This window comes from Vigna unguiculata, chromosome 9, assembly GCF_004118075.2.
Source record: "Vigna unguiculata cultivar IT97K-499-35 chromosome 9, ASM411807v1, whole genome shotgun sequence".
Taxonomy (NCBI): Eukaryota; Viridiplantae; Streptophyta; class Magnoliopsida; order Fabales; family Fabaceae; genus Vigna; species Vigna unguiculata.
Genome location: NC_040287.1, coordinates 6,665,225 through 6,686,254, shown reverse-complemented (window position 1 = coordinate 6,686,254; position 21,030 = coordinate 6,665,225). Strand labels below are relative to the sequence as shown.

General features: G+C 32.9%; 2 protein-coding genes across 3 annotated transcripts; both read right to left on the bottom strand.

Annotated features, from left to right (window-relative positions):
- Positions 1 to 1,852: 1,852 nt before the first annotated feature.
- On the bottom strand, positions 1,853 to 4,850 carry LOC114163245 (3-ketoacyl-CoA synthase 11-like). Of its 2 annotated transcripts, none has more exons than XM_028047428.1 (2): positions 4,414 to 4,850; positions 1,853 to 3,802 (listed from the first exon to the last, which is right to left on the bottom strand). In XM_028047428.1, the coding sequence occupies exon 2, from the start codon at positions 3,795 to 3,797 to the stop codon at positions 2,265 to 2,267; it is 1,533 nt and encodes a 510-aa protein (XP_027903229.1). In that variant the 5' UTR covers positions 3,798 to 3,802; positions 4,414 to 4,850; the 3' UTR covers positions 1,853 to 2,264. The 2 variants fall into 2 exon arrangements, with proteins under 2 accessions (XP_027903229.1, XP_027903228.1); XM_028047427.1 differs by having other exon boundaries at positions 1,853 to 3,807; positions 4,414 to 4,848.
- Positions 4,851 to 16,052: 11,202 nt separating this feature from the next.
- On the bottom strand, positions 16,053 to 20,117 carry LOC114162463. The gene is made up of 8 exons (XM_028046368.1): positions 19,623 to 20,117; positions 19,399 to 19,536; positions 19,210 to 19,278; positions 19,034 to 19,105; positions 18,744 to 18,826; positions 18,529 to 18,660; positions 18,150 to 18,363; positions 16,053 to 16,379 (listed from the first exon to the last, which is right to left on the bottom strand). Exons 1-8 carry the CDS (start codon positions 20,034 to 20,036, stop codon positions 16,335 to 16,337), a joined length of 1,167 nt encoding a protein of 388 aa, XP_027902169.1. The 5' UTR covers positions 20,037 to 20,117; the 3' UTR covers positions 16,053 to 16,334.
- Between the last annotated feature and the right edge of the window lie 913 nt (positions 20,118 to 21,030).

Below are 21,030 nucleotides of genomic sequence, written 5' to 3'. Positions count from 1 at the left end.
TAAATCCACAACATTTTCATCTCTTGAAGCATCTTCTTTATCCCCATCTATTTGGAGTTAAAAATTGGTGGATCGGGTCAAAAATTGACTCGTACTAACATTTGTAAAAAAATTTCAACCCAACCCGGCCCAAACCCATGGTGGGCCAGGTTGGCCCACGGGTTCTGACCCACTTTGACGGCTCTATGAAGAACTTCTTGGTCCAGAAGTATCGTATCTCAGTGTTATAAGAGCACTAATGTATCTTGCTAATTATATTCAACCTGATATTGCATTTATTTTAAAAATTTGTTAAGTAAGACATATTTTTTCACCTGCAAGAAGACTTTGGATTGGAGTAAAACTTATACTTTGTTACCTTAATGGTACTATGAATATGAGCTTATTTTATCCAAATGATTCAAAATCAGTTCTAATGGGTTATGCAGATGTAGATTATTTATCAAATCCTTACAGTGATCGATCATAAACAGGATATTTGTTCACATGCGGTGGCACAACAATTTCATGGCGATTTGTGAAACAAACCATAACAGCTACATCATCAAATCATTTAGAAATTTTAGCATTACACGAGACAAGTTGTGAATGTGTTTGGTTAAGGTCTATAATTCAACATGTGCGACAAACTTCCAATCATGGCCCAATTGCTTTTTAAACCTGATTACTGACTTGTTTACGCTAATTACAAACTAGTTAATTCACCCTACTCCGTTCAGCATAACCGTCCGAACGACGCAACACATGATTTGTATAAATGGACACAAGGGTAAAATCCTAGGGGCAATCCAGTTGCTGGTACTGTGAGGGATCCACTTGGTCATCGAGCACTTGTTGACTGTTACATATAACTTGCATAAACGGATACCAGGGTGGAATTTTGGAGGCAGTCCAACTGCGGGAACTATTAGGGTTCGTTCAGTCACTGAGTGATTGTTGATCGCATCACTTCAAACCTTCTTTGAAGTAATCTCACTCTCGCAGCGGTCGACCGACCGATTAGACGGTCGATCGACCCATACAATACGATTTGCATTAACTCGTATCCCATTGAATTGTATCATTTGAGTTACATTTTATATTTATAAATAAGAATCTTCCTATTAGTAATATGATACATAGAAAAGTTATTCTCCATTTTGTCTTGTGTCTTTTTTCTTCTCTCTATTATTACCTTATTTTATAACATATAAAAGATTTTTGGTATTTAAAATAAAATAAAACCAAAAGTAACGAATGTACAAGTTCAAATAAAATTTTATGAAGAAAATTATAAGAGAGAATTTGTGGAAATTAGCTTATTCCTAAATTAGTTTCAGTTTAGACATGAACTAGTTTTCGTTTATGTATATACTAATTTTAGTTTATAGAAAAATTCATTTTATTTTTTCTTCATATTTCCGTCTCCTAAAAGAGTTGTGAATAAATTTGTCTCCTCTGAAGGACCAATTTATAATCAATGAGTCAAAAAATCATACAACGAATTTCTTTAACGTTTTGTCCAAAGGACCAATACTTATATCACGCTCTCCTACTTCTTAAACATTATGTTTATTTTATAGAATACTTATGGTTATCATTGAATACTTGTCGTGTATATTCTACTAATATTAACTTTTTCTTTAATGTATTTCCATATAAACACTTTGAAAGTGAGTCTAAAGATGTGTCTTTAAGAATATTCCAAGGTAAGGAAGCTATTTGTATTTTCAGACAATGCATTTAGTGAAGAATTCTAATCCATGTGTTCCACACAGTTTGAAGAAACAAGATAAATCCATGATTTTGCTTTGAATATATACTGGTTCTTGATATTATAAAATATATTAAAAACTTTTTTAACACTTCTCTCTAACAAAATCAAGGGTCCCCTGTGGCAACTGGTTAGAAGATTACAAGGCTAGCTTCCCCTGGTTATTGGCACCATACCTTTGCAAAGGTGATTATGGTATGAAGTGAAAAAACACCAAGTAGCTCATGACCATTGTAAAGAAGCGAATAGATATTAATGCCTAAAGAATATATGAATTTTCTTTTTCCATTTCAACATGGGAAAGAATTGTAAATGTATCAAACAAATACAGAACAGGATTTTAATTACATTGCACTACCACAGTCCAAACCTCTTGCTTCAACCCTTGACTAAAATAGATTTAATATCAAACAAAATCTATGCTCCAAGCAAGACCTAACCTTCATCCCCTTCCACCACTTCAACAGCTACCACCTAATGTTGACCCAAAAATACTCAAAACTGCACTTGTCTAGAAGGATGAAATTCTTGGAACTTCAACTGGGAAATCGTGGATCTCATCCATCCAAGGGTTCTTCTCTTTGGCAGGGTTGATGGTCCTGAGAGCCTTCCACACTGCACTGTTGCACTTGAATCCAGACCCGAATGCTATCTGCCATGTTCTATCACCCTTCCTCATCCTCCCTTTGGCTTCTGTGTAAGCCAATTCATACCAAAGAGAACTGCTGGAGGTGTTTCCAAAACGGTAAAGTGTCATCCTTGATGGCTCCATGTGCCAAGTGGAAAGCTGCAAGTTCTTCTCAAGTTCATCTAACACAGCTCTGCCTCCGGCATGGATGCAAAAGTGCTCAAAAGCCAGCTTGAAGTCTGGAATATAAGGCTTGATCTTCATCTTGAAAACCTTCTTCCCAACCAATGTGGCAAAGAATAGGAGTTGTTCGGACATTGGAAGGACAAGAGGCCCCAATGTGGTGATGTTTGTTTTCAAAGCATCACCAGCAACTGCCATCAAATCTTTTGACAAAGTGACACCAACCTTGCCATTGGCATCTTCCTCTTGGATAACACAGCCGAAGCACTTGTCATCAGAAGCCTTGTTAGTGCGAACTGTGTCAACCAGCCGGTATTTCGATCTTCTTTTATCAGAGCTTTTGTTGGAAAGCAGAATGGCAGCACCTCCCATACGGAACAAACAATTGGAAACAAGCTTGGATCGGTCATTCCCAGGGTACCAATTCAAGGTGATGTTTTCTGTGCTAACTACCAATGCATAGGAATTGGGGTGGACTTGGAGAAGGTCCTTAGCAAGATCAATTGAAATGAGACCTGCACTGCATCCCATTCCTCCAAGGTTGAGGCTTTTTATGTTCCCTCTAAGCTTATAATGATTGATGATCATTGCAGAAAGTGAGGGCGTGGGGCAGAAGAGGCTGCAATTCACAATCAGAATTCCAATGTCCTTAGGCTTCACAAAAGTCTTAGCAAAAAGCTCATCAATTGCACCAAACATGACAAGCTCAGCCTCTTTTCTTGCCTCTTGCATTGAAGGGTTGGGAGGATCATTGAGAACAGCTTCTGGAAAGTAAGTGCTTTCCCCAAGACCAGCCCTCTCGAGAATCTTCCGCTGGAATTCAAGATTTTCCTCTGTGAAAAAACCACTCCTCCTGGACTGGTCCATGAATATCTTCTTTGAGCATTTGCGAGCTTCTTCAGGCTTGTAACATGAGAAATTGACAAGGTACACGGGTCTTGGACGAGTCATAATGTATAGTGTGGACAAAAACACAATCATGGTGGAGCAAAGAATGACGGATATCAAATTGTATTGTAGATTCTCCCAAATGTCATGGAGATCTTTGAGGGAAAAGGTTGAGAGCTGTGCAGCAATGATCACCACCAGAGGGGAAAGACAGAGGTACATGCCATGAGTGATGAGGTAATGGTAACCAAGTTTCACGTACTTCAATTTCACGGACTTCTTGAAATCTGGAAGGTTCCGCGATGACGGTGGCATCAATGGTGTGTCTGGTTTTGTCTCTGCCATTTTTCCTGTTCTAAATTTCATTTGAACACATTCAGTAATATTAGATAACTTGATACAGTCAAACTCAGCATTTATGCATTAGACTAAACTTTGCTTGAAACAAAAGGGTCAATCAAAAGAAGGTTCTTTTTTCTCAAATCTATGAAAAAATGAGATTGATATGACCATTTATACACAGAGATGTCTGCAAGGTTTGGACAACTCAAAAACAAAATCTTGGATTCAAATTAAACGAAAATCCCACTAAAAATAACAGATTTTCGGACAAGAAATTTGTCATCACTAACAAAATTACAGAGGTGAAACAATTTCACAACTTCTAATCACAAGACACAATAAAGTCCCAGGTAACAATTTCGTTGCTCTCACTGAAGTCAACGAAATCGAAACGACAGAACCAAAGCTCAAGTTTTCAAACATCCCTTTTCTACAGCAAACCATTACGTAAACCCAGATCCGAATTTATACGAAACGGGGAAATACATATACGTATCCGATGGTATACATAAACACTATCATACATTCACATCAACAAATCGAGCTAGAAAAAAAAAACAAACAAACAAAAAAAATCAATAGTGCAACAAAACCCAGTTCCCAAATAAAAAATTAGTACCTTGAAAGGCCAAAGACACCAGAGAACGCAGCAGCGTCGCCCGTGAAATGGAGAGAAGCGGATTAGAGAGAGAGAAAAAACTTAATAGATTTGAATCAGCGGTTGAAAACGAGGTAAAGTTAAAATTGTTAGAGAGAGAGAGAGTGGGTGGCGAAATGCAAGGAGAGTTAGTAACGAAGTTGCGCCTATATTACATTCCAAGATTATCTGATACTAAGGTGAATCTATATATAGAGGGAGGCACCAGAAAGAAGGGTGGGAGGGGAGTAAGTTCGAAAGAACCAAGGTTGAGCCCAAAAACAAAAACTGCATGTCGGGTTTTGGAACGCGTCGCCAATGAATTCACGTTGTTGTTTTTCAAGGGCGGCGCAGTCCGACTTTGACCGTTCGCATCAGAGACGGTCGCTGGCGTTAAATCCAACCGTTGTTATCATACTATTATTTCTTCTGTCTCCAACCCTACTTTACTTCCTATTCTAGACCTCTTTTATTATATACTTTATTTTCATTAATTAATACTTTTAAGCTTGTCTGTCATATATAACTTTTTGTTAATTTTCCTTTTTTTTTTATGTTGTGAGTGTCGAATGTATTTTATATTTTTAAGACTAGTATTTTTGTCCTTTTTTAGTACTTTTCTTGTAAGGTAGTAAAAGGATTCGTAAAAAGACATGTAATACTTTATATATTTTTCTTGTGTTTCTAGAAAATATTAAATAACTAATAAAAAGTAGTTCAAATGGAAACCTTTTTTTTTTCTTTTCTTTTTTTAAATAAAGCTAAACATAGTTTCTTTCTTCAAAATTCATTTTATTCAACACACTTTTTAGTCTTTCCAGTAAGTAAAGAAAAGTGATAGGATCAAAATCTTAAAGACCTTAGAAGGAGCAATTAATAACCTTATAAATTATTTAATTATAAAAAAGTTTTATATGAAAAAGATAGTTGTTTCAAAAATATTCATTGACTTTTATAAGTGTTTCTAATAATATAAAAACATATTCACTACTTTTGTTTGTCCATGAGTTAATGGATAACATGTTTGAAAAAAAAAAAAAAAAAGCTTAGTTTCTAGTTTTTGTCGTAATATTTAACAAATATGAGTTGATACAAATAATACATCTTGAAAAGTTTTAGATCATTTAAGATAAGCAATGACAAGGGTGATAGTAGGGATGGCAATGGAGCGGGGCGGGTACGGGTATCATGATCCCATCCCCATCCCCATAATAAAAATTCATCCCCATCCCCATCCTCAAACCCAACGGGTATACAACTTTTGACCTATCCCCATCCCCACCGGGTAACGGGTATTTTCTTATACCCATACCCATACCCATTTTTTTATTGTTCCATATATCAATTAAATATTTTTTATAAAAAAAATTTAAAAATCACACCAACGGAATCATGATACTATCAAAATATTCAATATTAAAATAACATACTCTTTTTGATTTTCATGATGTCAAATATTAAGAAAAATATTATAATAGTATAAATCTCAAATTAAAGTATCAAATAACAACTAAATAAAATTCAAATAATTATATAAAAGCTAAAAAATTACACATTACTAAAATTTTATAATAACCAAAATATTTATTAATTTTACAAATGATCAGTGGTTTCATTTGCATTCGATCCACCTACACATAGAAAAAAATGAAAAATTAGATATGATATAATAATTGAAATTGAAAATTTTAATTACTAGAATATAATGTACCTTCTTCATCAGATTCATTTTCACTCATGAGAACATCTTTTCCTTTTAATTTTTTAACACCTACAAACACCAAATGTAGAATATTAGATGAGAATTCACAAAAAATACTAACAAAAAATATTAATAAATTTGAGTAACTTACCTAGATGGTTTGAGTTCCATATCCAACTTCTTGTACACATCAAAGCCTCTATAGTAATATGATGAAGTCGACTACGGTGAGAAGTTAATATCTGACCACCAGTACTAAAAGCAGATTCAGAAGCTACAGTTGTTATTGGAATAGCTAAAACATCCCTTGCAATTGCTTGAAGGGTTGGAAACTTTAACCCATTTGTTTTCCACCATGATAGGATATCAAATTCTTGTGTAACCGGCAAATTATCTTCTTCCAAGTAATAATCCAACTCTGTTTTCATAACTGTAGTTCTAGATTTTTTCTTTTTTGCCATAAACTCTAAAAATTCATTCGCATCATTATCAACATCCTTTCCCAACTCCAATGATGTAGCTCTATAAGAAGAAGTTTCATTCTTTTTTGATTGATATTCCAAAACCAAATCATAGCACATTTGACGAATCCTACTAAGTTTCAGATCAAAATCATTACCATACAATTTATAAAAATAATATTCTAACATGTCCATCTTGTACCTTGGATCTAAAACTGAAGCAATTGCCAATATATCATGAATAACACTCCAGTAACTTTCAAATTTCTTTAACATTTGTATTGCCATATTTTGAATGGTTATCTCAGGAGATTTAACCCAATCATTTATTGCAATCTTGATCTCACAAATCTTTGGGAAAAAGATGTTGGCAGTTGGGTATTTGGAGCCAGAAATGATTTCTGTGATGTCATTAAATAATTTTAGCCTTCGACAAACATCCTTTGCAAATTCCCACTGCATATCAGTTGGCAAAGAAAGTGTATTGAGCTTCACGTTGCTTTAACCTAAAAAACACATCCTTATAACATATGGCAATATCAAGCATCTTGTAAGTAGAATTCCATCTAGTTGGGCAATCCAAACTTAACTTTTTAGTGAAAGAAATTCGCAATTGTCTAGCTGTTTCCTCAAATTTTTCCATTCTTTTAGGAGTTGCTGTCCAATATGCTACACTTTCTCGAATTTTTTCCACCCCTTCTTTTAGGACGGCTAACCCTTCTTTCACAATCAAATTAAGGATATGTGCTGAACAACGCATATGAAGCAAAGACCCTTTCTTAATGAGTGTGTCCAACTTCAACTTATCCTTAATTTTTTCAATCATGCTATCATTTGTGCTGCAGTTGTCTAAAGTGATAGTAGACAATTTTGTATCAATATTCCAATCGAATAAACAATCAACTAATACATTGCAAAGTCGATCAGCTGTGTGAGGTGCGGGAACATAAATGAACCTATAAATTAAGCAATATTTTGTAAGACATATAATCTTTCTAGAGGTGCATAAAAAAAATTACTGGAAAATTTATAAATTAAAAAAGGTGTACCTCAAAATTATATTTTGCAATGTCCAATTGTCATCAATATAGTGAGCTGTGATAGACATATACCCTTTCTTTTGATTGCTTGCAGTCCACATATCCGATGTAATTGCTATTCTTCCTTTATTTGTATCTATCAACTTCATAACAACTTGTTTTTCATGTTCATAGATGCCAAGTATCTCTTTCTTTATCGTATTTCGTGAAGGAAGTTAAAATAATGGTTGAATTGTTGTCACGAATCTAATAAAACCAATATGGTCCACTATTGACAATGGATATTCATGCAATATAATCATTGTTGCAAGTTCCCTCTTGGCATTTTCTTCATTATAAGCTCCACAAGCCAATTCCTTTTTGCCACTTGAAATCTTAGAAAAAAGTGTTTTTTGTCCCCCTTTTCCTTTTGCTAAAGCCTTCTTTTGAATACATATGTTTGTATGATGGTGCAAGTGCTTTGTTCCATTCTTTGTTTCTCCACCAAGCAGTTTCTTGCAATAGTTACATTTAGCTTTGTATTTTCCATCAACTTTTATCTTTTCAAAGTGTTCCCACACAACACTTTTCAATTTCCCTTTCTCAGGCTCTACTTGTGTTGTTGAATGTATTTCATCATGAACTTCTGAAGGTGTTTGCGTAGATGGATTCAATGGAGATTGACTGTCATTATTGGAACTTTGAAAGGGAGTTGGTTGTTGTGAACACTGTGGTGGACTTGGTACCTGCAAATCTTGATCTCCTGTGCTCATTTTCTCTAGAAACTAACATACGTAACAAAAAAAAATCAAACAAAGTAAAAAGGTTAATTTCTTTTTTAACAAAATATAAAAGGAAAACCAATAATCAAGTTTAAAAATATTTCAAATATTTTTTATACTATTAAAAATTTATATTATACCACTTAAACGAAATAGCACAAATAACAAAATTAAATTAATAATAATTCAAATTTAAACATAGATTCTTCATCTTTTGATCTTGAATTAAATTAAGGATTTATGCAATTGAGCACTTAAAATTGAGAATTAAACATTATCATGAAACAAAAAATAAATAATAAATAAAATTATCATAAAGGAGTAAAGATAATTAAATGTGTGACCCAAATTTGAGAATATCCATTTGAACATAAAGAACAAGCCAAAGTGTATAACCAAAGTAACAAAAAGAAGAGCTACAAAATAATAGTCAAACATTTTCATGAAAATAAATAAATAAATAAAGATAATCAAATGTGTAACCTAAAAATTATTTCATAGAATGAAATTGAGGAACACCTATTTGAACATAACCATGTACAGAGAGTAAAAATTATGTAATAAGAAGAAGAAAAATTACCTTCAAAATTAAATCTTGAAAAACAAACCAGACAATTGAGAGAGTAAACAAAGTGTATAACAAAAAACAAAGAGAATGAGAAATATGTTATATATATATATATATATATATATATATATATATATATATATATATATTATATTATATTACTATGTATATATATATTATATGTGTGGATATCTTATGTTTATATATATATATATATATATATATAATTATTTATATATATTATATTATATTATATATTATATTATTATTACTATGTATATATATTATATGTGTGGATATCTTATGTTTATATATATATATATATATATATATATATATATTTTTTATAGATATATATTTATTTTAAGTATATATTATATTATATTATATAATAATATAAATATAATAATATATATTATATTATGTATATATATTATATGTATGTGCGTAGATATTTTATGCTTTTATATATATATATATATATATATATATATATATATATTTCTTTTAAATTTTTATAAATTTGTAATGTTATAAATTTGTTTATAAAAGATCTCACTAGTTAAATGATTAATTTGTTTTATACGTATATATTATATATATTATATTATATTATTATGTATATATATTATATGTATATTATATTATATTATATTATATTATATTACATGTATATGTGTAAATATATATATATATATATATATATATATATATATATATATGTATATATATATAAAAGTATATTTTATTTATATGTATATATACTATATTATATTATATTATATTATATTATATTTTATGTGTAAATATATTATTTATTTATATATATTTTTTAGATTATTTAATAAATTATAAATAGTTTAGTAATTTAAGCGGGGACGGGTATTTGGGCGGGTATATATATATCCCCATCCCCATCCCCATCCCCAGTTGAAAATTTCGGGTATTACCCATACCCATACCCATACCCAGTCAAAGCGGGGATTCCCCGTCAAAACGGGGACGGGTTCGGGTGATACCCACGGGCACGGGTTTATTTGCCATCTCTAGAGCTCTCGCCTAGGCGAAAGGGGCTCGCCTGAGCGAGACCCTTCAGCCTGAGCGAGGAGCTGGGCGAGGCAGTGTGATGTTTGATTGTTTCCTTGACCTTGAATGGTGAATGCTTGCTTGGATTTAAGTGTTGTGTTAAAAGTGTGAGACAAATGATTATGCATGAGTGATGTGATTAATGATTTGTGAATAATGGGTTTGGTATGAGCTTAGCATGTGATATTGATGAGATGGTTGGTATTAAAGTGGCATGGTAACGTGATGAGTTGAAATTCTATATTCATGGATGGAGTATAATGAGTTGGAATGGGTTTGACTTGGAACATGAAAGGTATTGGCCTTAAAGGTTGACATAATATATATATATATATATATATATATATATATATATATATATATATACATGCATGATGAATATTACTTGGCTGTGTGAATATGTTTGGTGTGTGGTCAGGGCGTAATTCCTTGAAATCTCTAGGTGAGATTTCAGGGTCGTGCTTCAGTGGTCGGGACGTAATTCATGGCCCTTTTAGTGGGTGTCTATGGTGGTGCCCCATCTATATAACTTGGTAAGGATTCAAGGTAAGGATTGCATCCTGACACTCTAAGGAGTTAGTTAGTCTCACTTAGAGTAGACAGACTCTTGTGGTGAGAGTAGCATGAGGCCTGAAACTCATTAAGGGCTAACCTTGTGTGTGAGGGAATTGATTCATTGTAACACTTGTAACACATAGCTCGGGGGTGAGCAGAGGTATCCATCACAAGTGCAAGCATCCGCTGAATCCGACCAGGTTATATGTATCCGGATGAGTCGAGTCAAGTCTTAGTGTATTGATTGAAAGGTTATAACATGCTTGGTTGATATATGTATATTGGACTGTGAAAGTATATCTGATTGCATTGATGAAATCTTTTTGGCTCTAGCTTACCATTTCTTGTTTGAATGTCTTGTATGTTATTCTTCTACTCTTGCGATGATCATCAATTTATTGATGGGAGCAGATGTGAGAGATACTCGTGGTCAACAGATGAGAGATGATCCCGCTCTTAGTCTACCTGGGTTGGTCTTCATATTCTTAATGCTTTTCTTTAGGGATATGGTCCATGTACCTGTCCGTCTTTTGATTCCTATATATTCTGTTAGACTTTTTAACTGGTTTACTTTTGGCATTGTGGTGTGCCTAGGATTGTAAGGGTTGTGTTTAAGACCCCAGGACTGCACTGTTATACTATTTGTATGTGACGTTTCTTTTAATTATGTTTATTAATTAAATGGGACTATTCTAATGTTCCCCCTCAAACTTAAGGTTAAGGTTAAAGGTTGGGAGAAAACACTACACATTGAGTTTGCCTTGAAGAAAAGCAAATTTGGTTGGAGAGAGAGGCTTTGTCAAAATATTTGCCTATTGATCTAAAGTTGGAATATGAGAAATGAGAAGTTGTTGTATAGAACCTTTTCTCTAACAAAAAAGACATCAATCTCCATGTGTTTGGTTCTACTATGAAAAACAAAGTTATGAACAATAACTACGACACTTTGATTGTCATAAAGAAGTTGATGAAGAGGGAAAGGAACTTGAAGTTCTTGTAACAGAGCTTGAATCCAGGTTAGCTCAACTGAGGTTTGACCTAAATTGCAATATTCAACCTTGGTATTGGATCTACAATTACTGTTTGCTTTCTAGATCACAAAGAGATCAAATTAGAGCCTAAGAAAGTAGCAGAGCCAGAGGTTGAGCATTGATCATCAATATTAGAAGCGAAATTAGCATCACACATAGTTGTGATGGAGAAAGGTTTCACAACAATAGTTCATTGCATAAGAAGCCCGTGAGATAGAGTACCCTTAAGATATCTTAAGATCCTTTTAACTGCTACTTAGTGTGTATGAAGAGGACTAGCCATAAATTGACAAACTTTATTGACCATAAAACAATATCAAGCCTAATAAAAGTGGCATACTATAAAACACCAACCACAAATTTGTAGAGGGTAGGATCCGAAAATAAACCACAACCACTATAACCATAAATTTGCAGGAAGAGGCCATAGGAGAAGAAATAGGATGAGCCACAACCACATTAGTCTTATGAAGAAGGTCTCAAATATATTTGCTTTGAGTTAGGAAAAGAGACTTGTCAAGTAAGTGCTTGAGTTCAATTCCCAATAAATACTTTAGCATATTGAGGTTTTTGAGAGAGAAAGTAAAGTTAAGTTGATTGGTAAGTTTTTGGATGAGGGAGGAAAAGTTGCCAATGATGACGATATCATCCACATAAATCAGAAGAAAAAGAGTGTGAGATTGATGCTTGTAGATGAAAAAAGATGAATCACATTTGCTAGCTCAAAAACCAAACTGAATGAAAGTAGTTTTGAGCCTGTCAAACCATTGGTGGAGGACATGTGTTCTACCAAAGGCTAGTGTAGGGAGGATCGATGCTTCGGTGGTGGTTGTGCGATGAGCATGAAGCAATACTAGATTTGCTGGAAAAAGGAGCTAACGTGGCAACTTCTAATTGGCAAATTCTAAGAGTGGAGGATTGCGACACATGGCATCTCCTAGTTGATCAAATTTGAAAATGGAAGACTGTGACATGTGGCAACTCTTGGTTGAGCATGTTGTGAGTGCTCGAATAAGTCTTTTCTAACGATAATTATGCAAGGGTATTGGCTAATATTGATAGAGGGTGTGTGGTGATTATACATGGGCATTGGTTAGCATTGATATGTGGTGTGTGGTTTTTATGCACGGGCATTAGCTAATATTGATGCACAATGTGTGGTGATTATACACGGGCATTCGTTAGCATGGATACAAGGTGTATGGTAATTTTGCAAGGGCATTGACTAATATTGATGCAAGGTTTGTGGTGATTACATATGGACATTGGTTAGCTTTGATGCAGGTGTAAAATGAAAGGAAATTCTTGAAATGGTTTAATTCCAAGTGAGTATACTCTTTATGGTGGAGTATGATTGTTGGTATAAGCTATGAAGATGTATTTATTTTAATCATGGTCGAGATTGTTGAGATGGTGAAAATAATACAACTTGGAAAGTCCCACATCGTATAAGATAAGCAATGGCATGGGTGATAATGGCTATATAATAGACTTTATGTTCATGGTTTCAGATGCCCAGACAAAGACACTTTAGACTTGTATTTGACTTTTCTTATACTTTAGTAGTAGAGTATGAGGTTTGGGTTAAATTCTTGCTTTGAAGAGTGTGAGTGTATTTGGGGTCAAAGGGCATAAGAGCGGTCTATGTGTTATAAAAAAAATTACATTGTGTTATTCTATGGTTGTCAACGATTATGGTTTTCCTCTAGTTTTGGAGTTTTCACGTTATATTATTTGTGTTGATCTTATTTCTCTATCGATAGGGTAATTCTCGGGGGTATATTATTTGTGTTGATCTTATTTCTCTATCGATAGGGTAATTCTCGGGGATAAAGACATTGATGTTCTTCACAATGACACATTTTTTCCCATCAACTCAAGAACTTTTAACATCCCTATCAAATATTATGATCTTTTGTAAATTATGAAATTTGACAACTTTAAAGAAAATCCTTAATGTAACTAATATCATATCCCCTGTGGCACAATATAAAATGGGCCATTTTTCTAAAATGATCCACTATTACAAAGATAGATTAAACCCTCCCAATTCTTGGAAGACTAAACACAAAATTCATACTAATGTCAACTCAAGGGGGTGCTAACTATTAAGAGATGTGTGTAGATTCTACAAGACATTACTTTGCCTTTTGCCTAAAGATAAGTTGAACATCTAGAACAACTTCTTAAGATCACTTCTTAAAAGGTTTCACTAATCAAATTAATGGTTACAACGAATATACAATCACTCTTTATTACAATGAATATACAAATCACTCATAATTGTCTTGTCTTTATCTCTCCCTAAGATTAAAAGTATAAAACAAATAAGTTTCTCAAAAGAGGATATTTTAAGCTAATAGGGTTATTGCACTTGGTGAATAAAATACAAAGACTTAACTCACCCACAAATAATAACTACCAACTTATAATTTATAAAGCACTTTTATGTCATTCAACTTTATCTTGAAACCTTAAAAACCTTTATATAGGGTCTTGAAGATGACCGTTTCTTCAATCTTTGCTTTGATTGAATTTTCTCCTCTCATCTTTGTCAACTACGTGGATCACGCATTGTGTTTGTTCACCGGAACCTTTCATGAAAAGCTTTGATACTTGTAACTTTATCTTCTTTGCATAAGAAAACAATTAAAAAACAAGTAATATAAGCATGATTCAATTATATTGCATATCACGTATTTCTTTTATTTCCTTTTTGATATTCTAATATGAACGTTATAGAATATAACTTTTTATATAAAATGCAACTTTTATTTAATCAATAAAAAAGTATAGGTTATTTCTTTATTATCAATCTTAATTCGTTTTATCTTTTGAAAGCATTTATGATTACGATTTTGGCTACGTATTATATTTTAACTTTAATATGTAAATGTTAACATATCATCTAACACTATTAGTGACCTCTAAATGGTCTAATGGGCAATAACTTAGAATTTCATGTAATAATAACATGTTCAACTTTTGTTATAATAGAGGTTTATGGGGATTAGATTTTCTTAGATTCAATAATCTCCTTTTTTTATAATGAAAAATACTTGACAAGAATTGATAAAATAATAAACAAATACCATATAGATTAACATAGATGATGCATAACTTAAATTCGAAGAATACTTATTTTATATATACTTGTGAATGTTAAATGCTCTTCTTGCAACACGTCTTGTATTATAAGTAATACAATGTAACATATTTATAGGTTAAATGCTTACGCGTAAAAGTTTAAAGGATTATTCAGGATATCATTTATGTATTAAATATAATTTATAACATTGAATTATTTTTAGTTTATATATGTTAAAGTTTTTATTCATTTTTACATCTTGTCTACGGGTGAGCATGAATTTATCACTACACGCGATGATGAATGTTGTAATTTGTAAATATGTTATAATCATTATTAAAACAGTTAATTCATAATTTTTCCTTCTCATGATTTTGTAACAAGGAGTGTTTATCCAAGAATAACTTACCCTTTATACATTAATTAATTTTATTTTCATTTAATGTAACTATAACAAATAAGTTCTTTATTAGATCCGTTGAATTGACAGAAAATAAAGCGAAGATTTATTCTTAACTTTAATTCTCTCAACTGTTGACCGCAACTAAAAATTCCCAAAAACCCCTATCAAAATAATTTTTATATATTTTCTGTTTAAAATTGTAATTTTATCTTCTTATAGTTATATTTTTATATATCAAAATAATTTTTATATATTTTCTCTTGGTTTTGGAAATTTTCAATTTATAGTCACTTTTTTACCAAACATAGGCCTATGCCAGGTGGTGACATCAATGGTTCTAAAGCATTGGCGTTTGGAATGGCAAAGAGCCATTATTCTGGACCAAACATTATTGAAAGGTTATTCTATGATGTTTTGAGAACTTTTCATGACTTTCATACATTTAGTTACTTCCTCCATTGCTCTTTAGAATTGTAAATGCAGAAGTTAAAAATGATTTTCAAATTATATAATTTAAAAATAAAAAAATAAATTTGAATTATATAATTTAGAAGTTTTTCTTTCTCGTAAAAAATATTTTCAGATTGTTAAATGCGAAAGCCAAAAATAATTTCTAGATGTCAAATGACTTTCAAATTATACAATCTGGAAAATATTTTTTCTTAACCCTCTTCAACTTCTGATAATTATTTTTGACTTCTACATTACGCAATTCGTAATTCATTTTTGACTTTTATATTGTGCAATCTAAAAAAGACAAAACTTTCGTATTATCCAATCCAAAAAAGACAAAATGAGGTGTCTTTTTATATGGAGATGCAGGAAGAAACTGCCTTAATGAATTAGCAGTTGCTCTACCGAGTCTTGAATATAGATATGCTCATTATCAAAGAAGTTATGAACTTGAATCACTTCAATAACAAAGATGAACTTATTGAAGTAGCACTTTTTCTTTTGATGAATTGTATGTAATAAAGAACATTCATAGTTCTCGTACAACTTGATGAGTTGTTGCTAATAAACATGAATTTTGATAATCTCCTATTTAACTTTTTTCCAAATTATATTTCCTACTTTTGGTTCCAAACATCTCTCATTCTTTACCACAGAACTTTTAACAACATTTTTCATATACTCAGACAAATATATGATGGAAAAATTAGTTGTGTGCAGTGACAATAACAGCAGCTATGGTTTCTGCATTGATGCTAATCCAAGGAGAAATCATTTAGCCATATCAGCACTTCATTCCTCTTCCATGTCATGACCCACAAAACAAATGAATCAATTGTCATTAATTAAGCCGACCAACATCAAGTTAGTGTAACAACTTCCAAAAGGATAAAATAGATCTTTATTGAGCTCACAAAGATTTTGGCCAAAACATGCAAGTCAAAGGAAAGAAAAATCAAGCAGAAGAAAAGGCAAGACAAGTGTGAATGAAGCATGGAAAGTGTTATTCATGGAACATGAATAAATCAATTCCTTTCAATTAGTTCTCATTCTTCCGTTGGACTGTCTAGTGGCTCTTGTAAACTGTCTGATGCAATGGGATTTCTCTGTATATCATGTAAATCAAAACCAAGAGATTTGTCTTGCTTTGATAATTCCTAATCAGGTTTGTGGTCATTAAAAATTACATGAATGACTTCTTCTACTAAAGACGTTCTAGAATTGTAGATTCTATAAACCTTAAGACGTTTCAAAATATCCAAGTAAAATTCCTTTATATCTTTTGGAGTCAAACTTACCCAAACTTTCCTTGGTATTAAGGATAAAGCATTGAATGCCAACAAGCATGAGATTAATATATGTTGGACTTTTTGTTTTTCCACAACTTATAGAGAGTCTTTTTAATCAAGGGTTTAATGTACATTCTATTTGGTATCCTAGGAGTAGAAAAGTTATGGCTTATACCATAGTATTCGCAAAGATCTTGAAAGTTTCCAATTGACAGCTTGGGTCTGTTCTTCTAGGCTTCAAGGTGGGGGATCTTTCTTCAAAAGTTTGGATAGAAGATTAGTATATTTAGCTGCATGAGGAATAAAATCTCGAATATAAGTGAGAACCCAAGAAATTGTTGAATCTGTTTAACAATGAGAGATTCGTCTGGGAAGTTTAGTAATTCTCCAGCTATGAGGTTGAGGCTAGCATGTTCCTTGGAAGAAATGCATATCCAGAAATCTATTTTCGGTTGAGCCAAATGAATCTGTTTTTCTCAAAACATGAGGCCAAACTGGTTAACTAGCTCAAAGAATTGTTCTAGGACAGCGTTGTGCGATTTCATATTTTGGAAAATAGCAAGATATCATCTATGTATATGATTGCATGTTCTAAGAGAGGTTCAAACATTTGGTTCATTACTTTTTGAAACAAAGAGGAGGCTACTTTAAACCCAAAAGGAAGTACAGTCCACTGATACTGGGCATTGGGAATACAGAAGGCAGTGTTGCCCCTATCAGAGGGATGGATTCCTAATTGCTAAAGCCCAAGTTTTAAATCAAACTTTGGAAAAGTGTTGGATTCTTTGAGTAGAATTGGCAAGGAGACTGAGTATAGGAAATTTATCATCTTTGAGGAATTGATTTAAAGGTTTGTAGTCAATCACTAACCTCTTTTTCACCTAAAGTTTCTCTGATCTTTTCTCAACGTAAAAGTCCTAACATGCCCAGTTCAAGTGGGAAACTGAGTTATAAATAAGCCTCTTTAGTGTTTGGCAGGCAATTTTTAGATAATTGTTTTAACTACATTTTTCCCGTGTGAAAGTGATAGTGTTCCTTTTGGGAGATAGAGGAAATTTATATAGTTATAATTGTTGTGGTGCGAGTTGTGTCTTGATTAGGATTATCCAATAATAGGGATAATCCTGTTTCCTTCTTTGTTATTATTGTTAAACCTAATCTCTATAGCTAAATAATTCATCCAAAGTGTACACCAGGTATCTACACTGAGAAGTAGTATAAGCAGAGCAAGCACACATATCAGAAATCCACAGACATAATCAAGCAGGTTTCGTAGCATACCATTGTAAAGGTCCATGTTCGACCCGGATCATTGTATCGTGCAAGCAAACAACCAATCTGAGGTTTAAGACCATCTTTAATGATGTTGGAGCGTAGGATTTTCTCCTTTTCACAAACAACATCCTCTGTGGGTTTTCCACTAAACTTCATTACTGCGGCAATGCCTCCCTCATTCTTCCTCAAGCGAACTGTTTCTTGATTAGGACTTGGTAAACTGATCAAGATTAAACAGGAAGCACAAACCTATAAATTCAACTAAAGATATCACACTTTTTCTATGTTCATATATTATTTTGCACAAAACTGCATTTCTCTATTAAGCTATGACATGAATGTCTCAGCACAAAACTTGTTGACAAGAAAAACTCAGAAGACATACCTTTCTGTTTCTTTGTCTGATGGAAGAACTATTTGGATTGAAACTTTGGACAGGTCAGCATCATTGCTTTGAGTGAATACAGGGGTAGTCATTGGAATCTTCTGCATCGTGGAATTCTTTCCAAATATATATCTGTGTATGTATGTGGTTGATTAACCTAAGGCTGACTCTAAGAACAAACAAACGACAGCTTCACTTAATTTTTTAAATCTTACCCAGCAACATCATTAAAGCCTGTAGACCCAGATAGCTTGTCTCCATTTGTTTCGACTACTATGAATGGTTCATACTGTCTAACCTGTTTCATCATTAAAAATGAAAAATATAATGCATCAGATAACAATAGTAAAGATTCAATCTGGTACCCTTGTATTTAATCAGAAATTAATCATTTAAACAAATTGGCACGCTATTTTATCATGAATCAGACTAATACATTAGAAATGAAGATAGTAAATGAAACTATCAATGAAAAACAATTATACTGATGAATGACACGATTGACCTCATAATTTGCCGTCCTTTTCAATACTTGGTATTTTGGTGTTTCTAATTCCGGTGTCTTATAAATCCTCAACTGCAAACAAGACCTCCTAGTTAGAATAACTTCGGAAGACTTCGACTTTGTGAGAATGTAAGGTCCAAAACATACATAGATTGATTGTGAAACATGAGGGATACCTGTCTGATTACATCCAACAGACCTTCGAAAGAAAAATAGTCATTTTTCTGTATTGAATCCCAAAAGTCCTGGAAAATTAAGAAATAAGAAGGTCAATGGCAACATGAAATATTTGTTAATCTAAAAACTCATAATTTGATAGCATAGCATCACTACTAGATAATTGGAACGTGGAACTTGGAACTTACCACGTGGGTACAAAACTTGCCATTTTCTGGGTTAATGCCCATTACGGAAGTTCCAGTAAAGATGAGCTCCGGTTTCCAAGGAAGCAGAGCGAATTTCATAACCATGGTCCACCTAGTAGTTATCTCGTACGGTCCTGTCTATAGCAACTCCATCAGTCCAACAGAACAAACTCTACAATAAAGCGAAGAAGATAAGAGCAAGAGAAGTTAAAGTTGAAACCGACCGGTTTGACCCAGTGCAACTGAAACTGGGGATTGAATATTGTTTTGAGAAGGGCAATGTTGAAGAGGTAGCCGCTCAAAGTATCGTGTTTGGTGATTGGGTCTCGAAAGAAGACACGTTCGTCATAGGCCGTTTTATCGATACCTTGATCGTCGAAGAGGTGTGTGAGATCGTCATAGAGAAATCTCACGAGTTCTTGAATGTCGAACGTTTTGGGTGGGCTTTGCTCCGCTAAGCTCGACTGAATGACCCACTTGAAGCGGTTGCTGTTTTTCACACTGAGAGAAAGTTTTCGGGGCTTGGGAGGAGGTGGGAGGTGCCGCCGTAGGCTAACGGCGGTGCTTGGTGGGCTGGAACTGGCGCACGCCGTGGGGAACGGCCGTGAAGTTTGGTGGGAGAGGGTGGAAGTGGCCATTGGTATGGAATCTGAAGACAGTGAATCCTGGCCACACACCAAATATTTGGAGAAACATGAACCAACGTAGTCCACATGTGTACGTGAGTTTCAGAGTTGACACCACGAATTTTACAACTTTAATATTTGAATTGAGGGCATTATTATTTGGAAAATGAGAAAGGCAAAATAAAAGAAAACGAGAAAGAAGGAAGAAAGAAGAAAAAGGGTAAAACTAAGAGAAAAAGCGAAAGAAAGTTAATGCATAAACAATTCCTTTTCTTTTAAGAAGTTAGAATGTATTTTCAACATAAACTTAGTCCACTTAGGAAACAAATACAACTTGTCTCATTTTATTTTCCAAATTCTTGGAATATTAGTATTATATATAGATGTCTCCACGATCATGTTATGCTTTAGAAGGGAGGTTCAAGAGAGTTTGAAAACCTTTTAGATTTTTTTTTTTTTGAAGACAAATACGGGTAAATGATTTAGTGAAAACATATATTAGATGGAAAACAATTTTCGAAATATTCTTGTAAAGCTTTTCAAAGATATGGAAATATAATGTAAATGATAAAAGAAACAATGAAGATTTTGTTTCTTTTACCTTTTCACTCAAAGTTACATTCAGAAACAAAACAATGAAGACTTTGTTAAAATGTTAGATTATTTATTGGCTCTTATTTTATTTTTAAATTGCTCGAAACAAAGCAATAGGTAAATTTGTTTTAAAGTAAATTTTTTTTGCTTCTAAAAAATCTTTAAAGGGTGTTTTCATAAAGAAAACACCTAAAGGTTGTCTCAACAAATATTTTAGAGTTTTAAAGAGTTGAGATATTTTAAATATGATGTACATAAATATCATGAAAAATATGTTAATTGAAAAAAATGAAATAAATCATCGCTCGTGGTATACACATGCCAGTACCTAACATTTCTACATTTTAATAGATTTTGTATTTGATTTTGAATAATAAGTAATGATAAGCTTTTATCTTTATAATTATAGATA

Excerpts from the sequence above, each read along its gene's own strand:
- LOC114163245 (XM_028047428.1), bottom strand. The coding sequence starts at position 3,797 with ATGGCAGAGACAAAACCAGACACACCATTGATGCCACCGTCATCGCGG.
- LOC114162463 (XM_028046368.1), bottom strand. The coding sequence starts at position 20,036 with ATGGCCACTTCCACCCTCTCCCACCAAACTTCACGGCCGTTCCCCACG. Across the intron at positions 19,537-19,622 it reads AGTTGCACTGGGTCAAACCG|ACAGGACCGTACGAGATAAC; the intron begins GTCGGTTTCAAC and ends GAGTTGCTATAG. Across the intron at positions 16,380-18,149 it reads GAACATGGACCTTTACAATG|AGGAATGAAGTGCTGATATG; the intron begins GTATGCTACGAA and ends ATGACATGGAAG.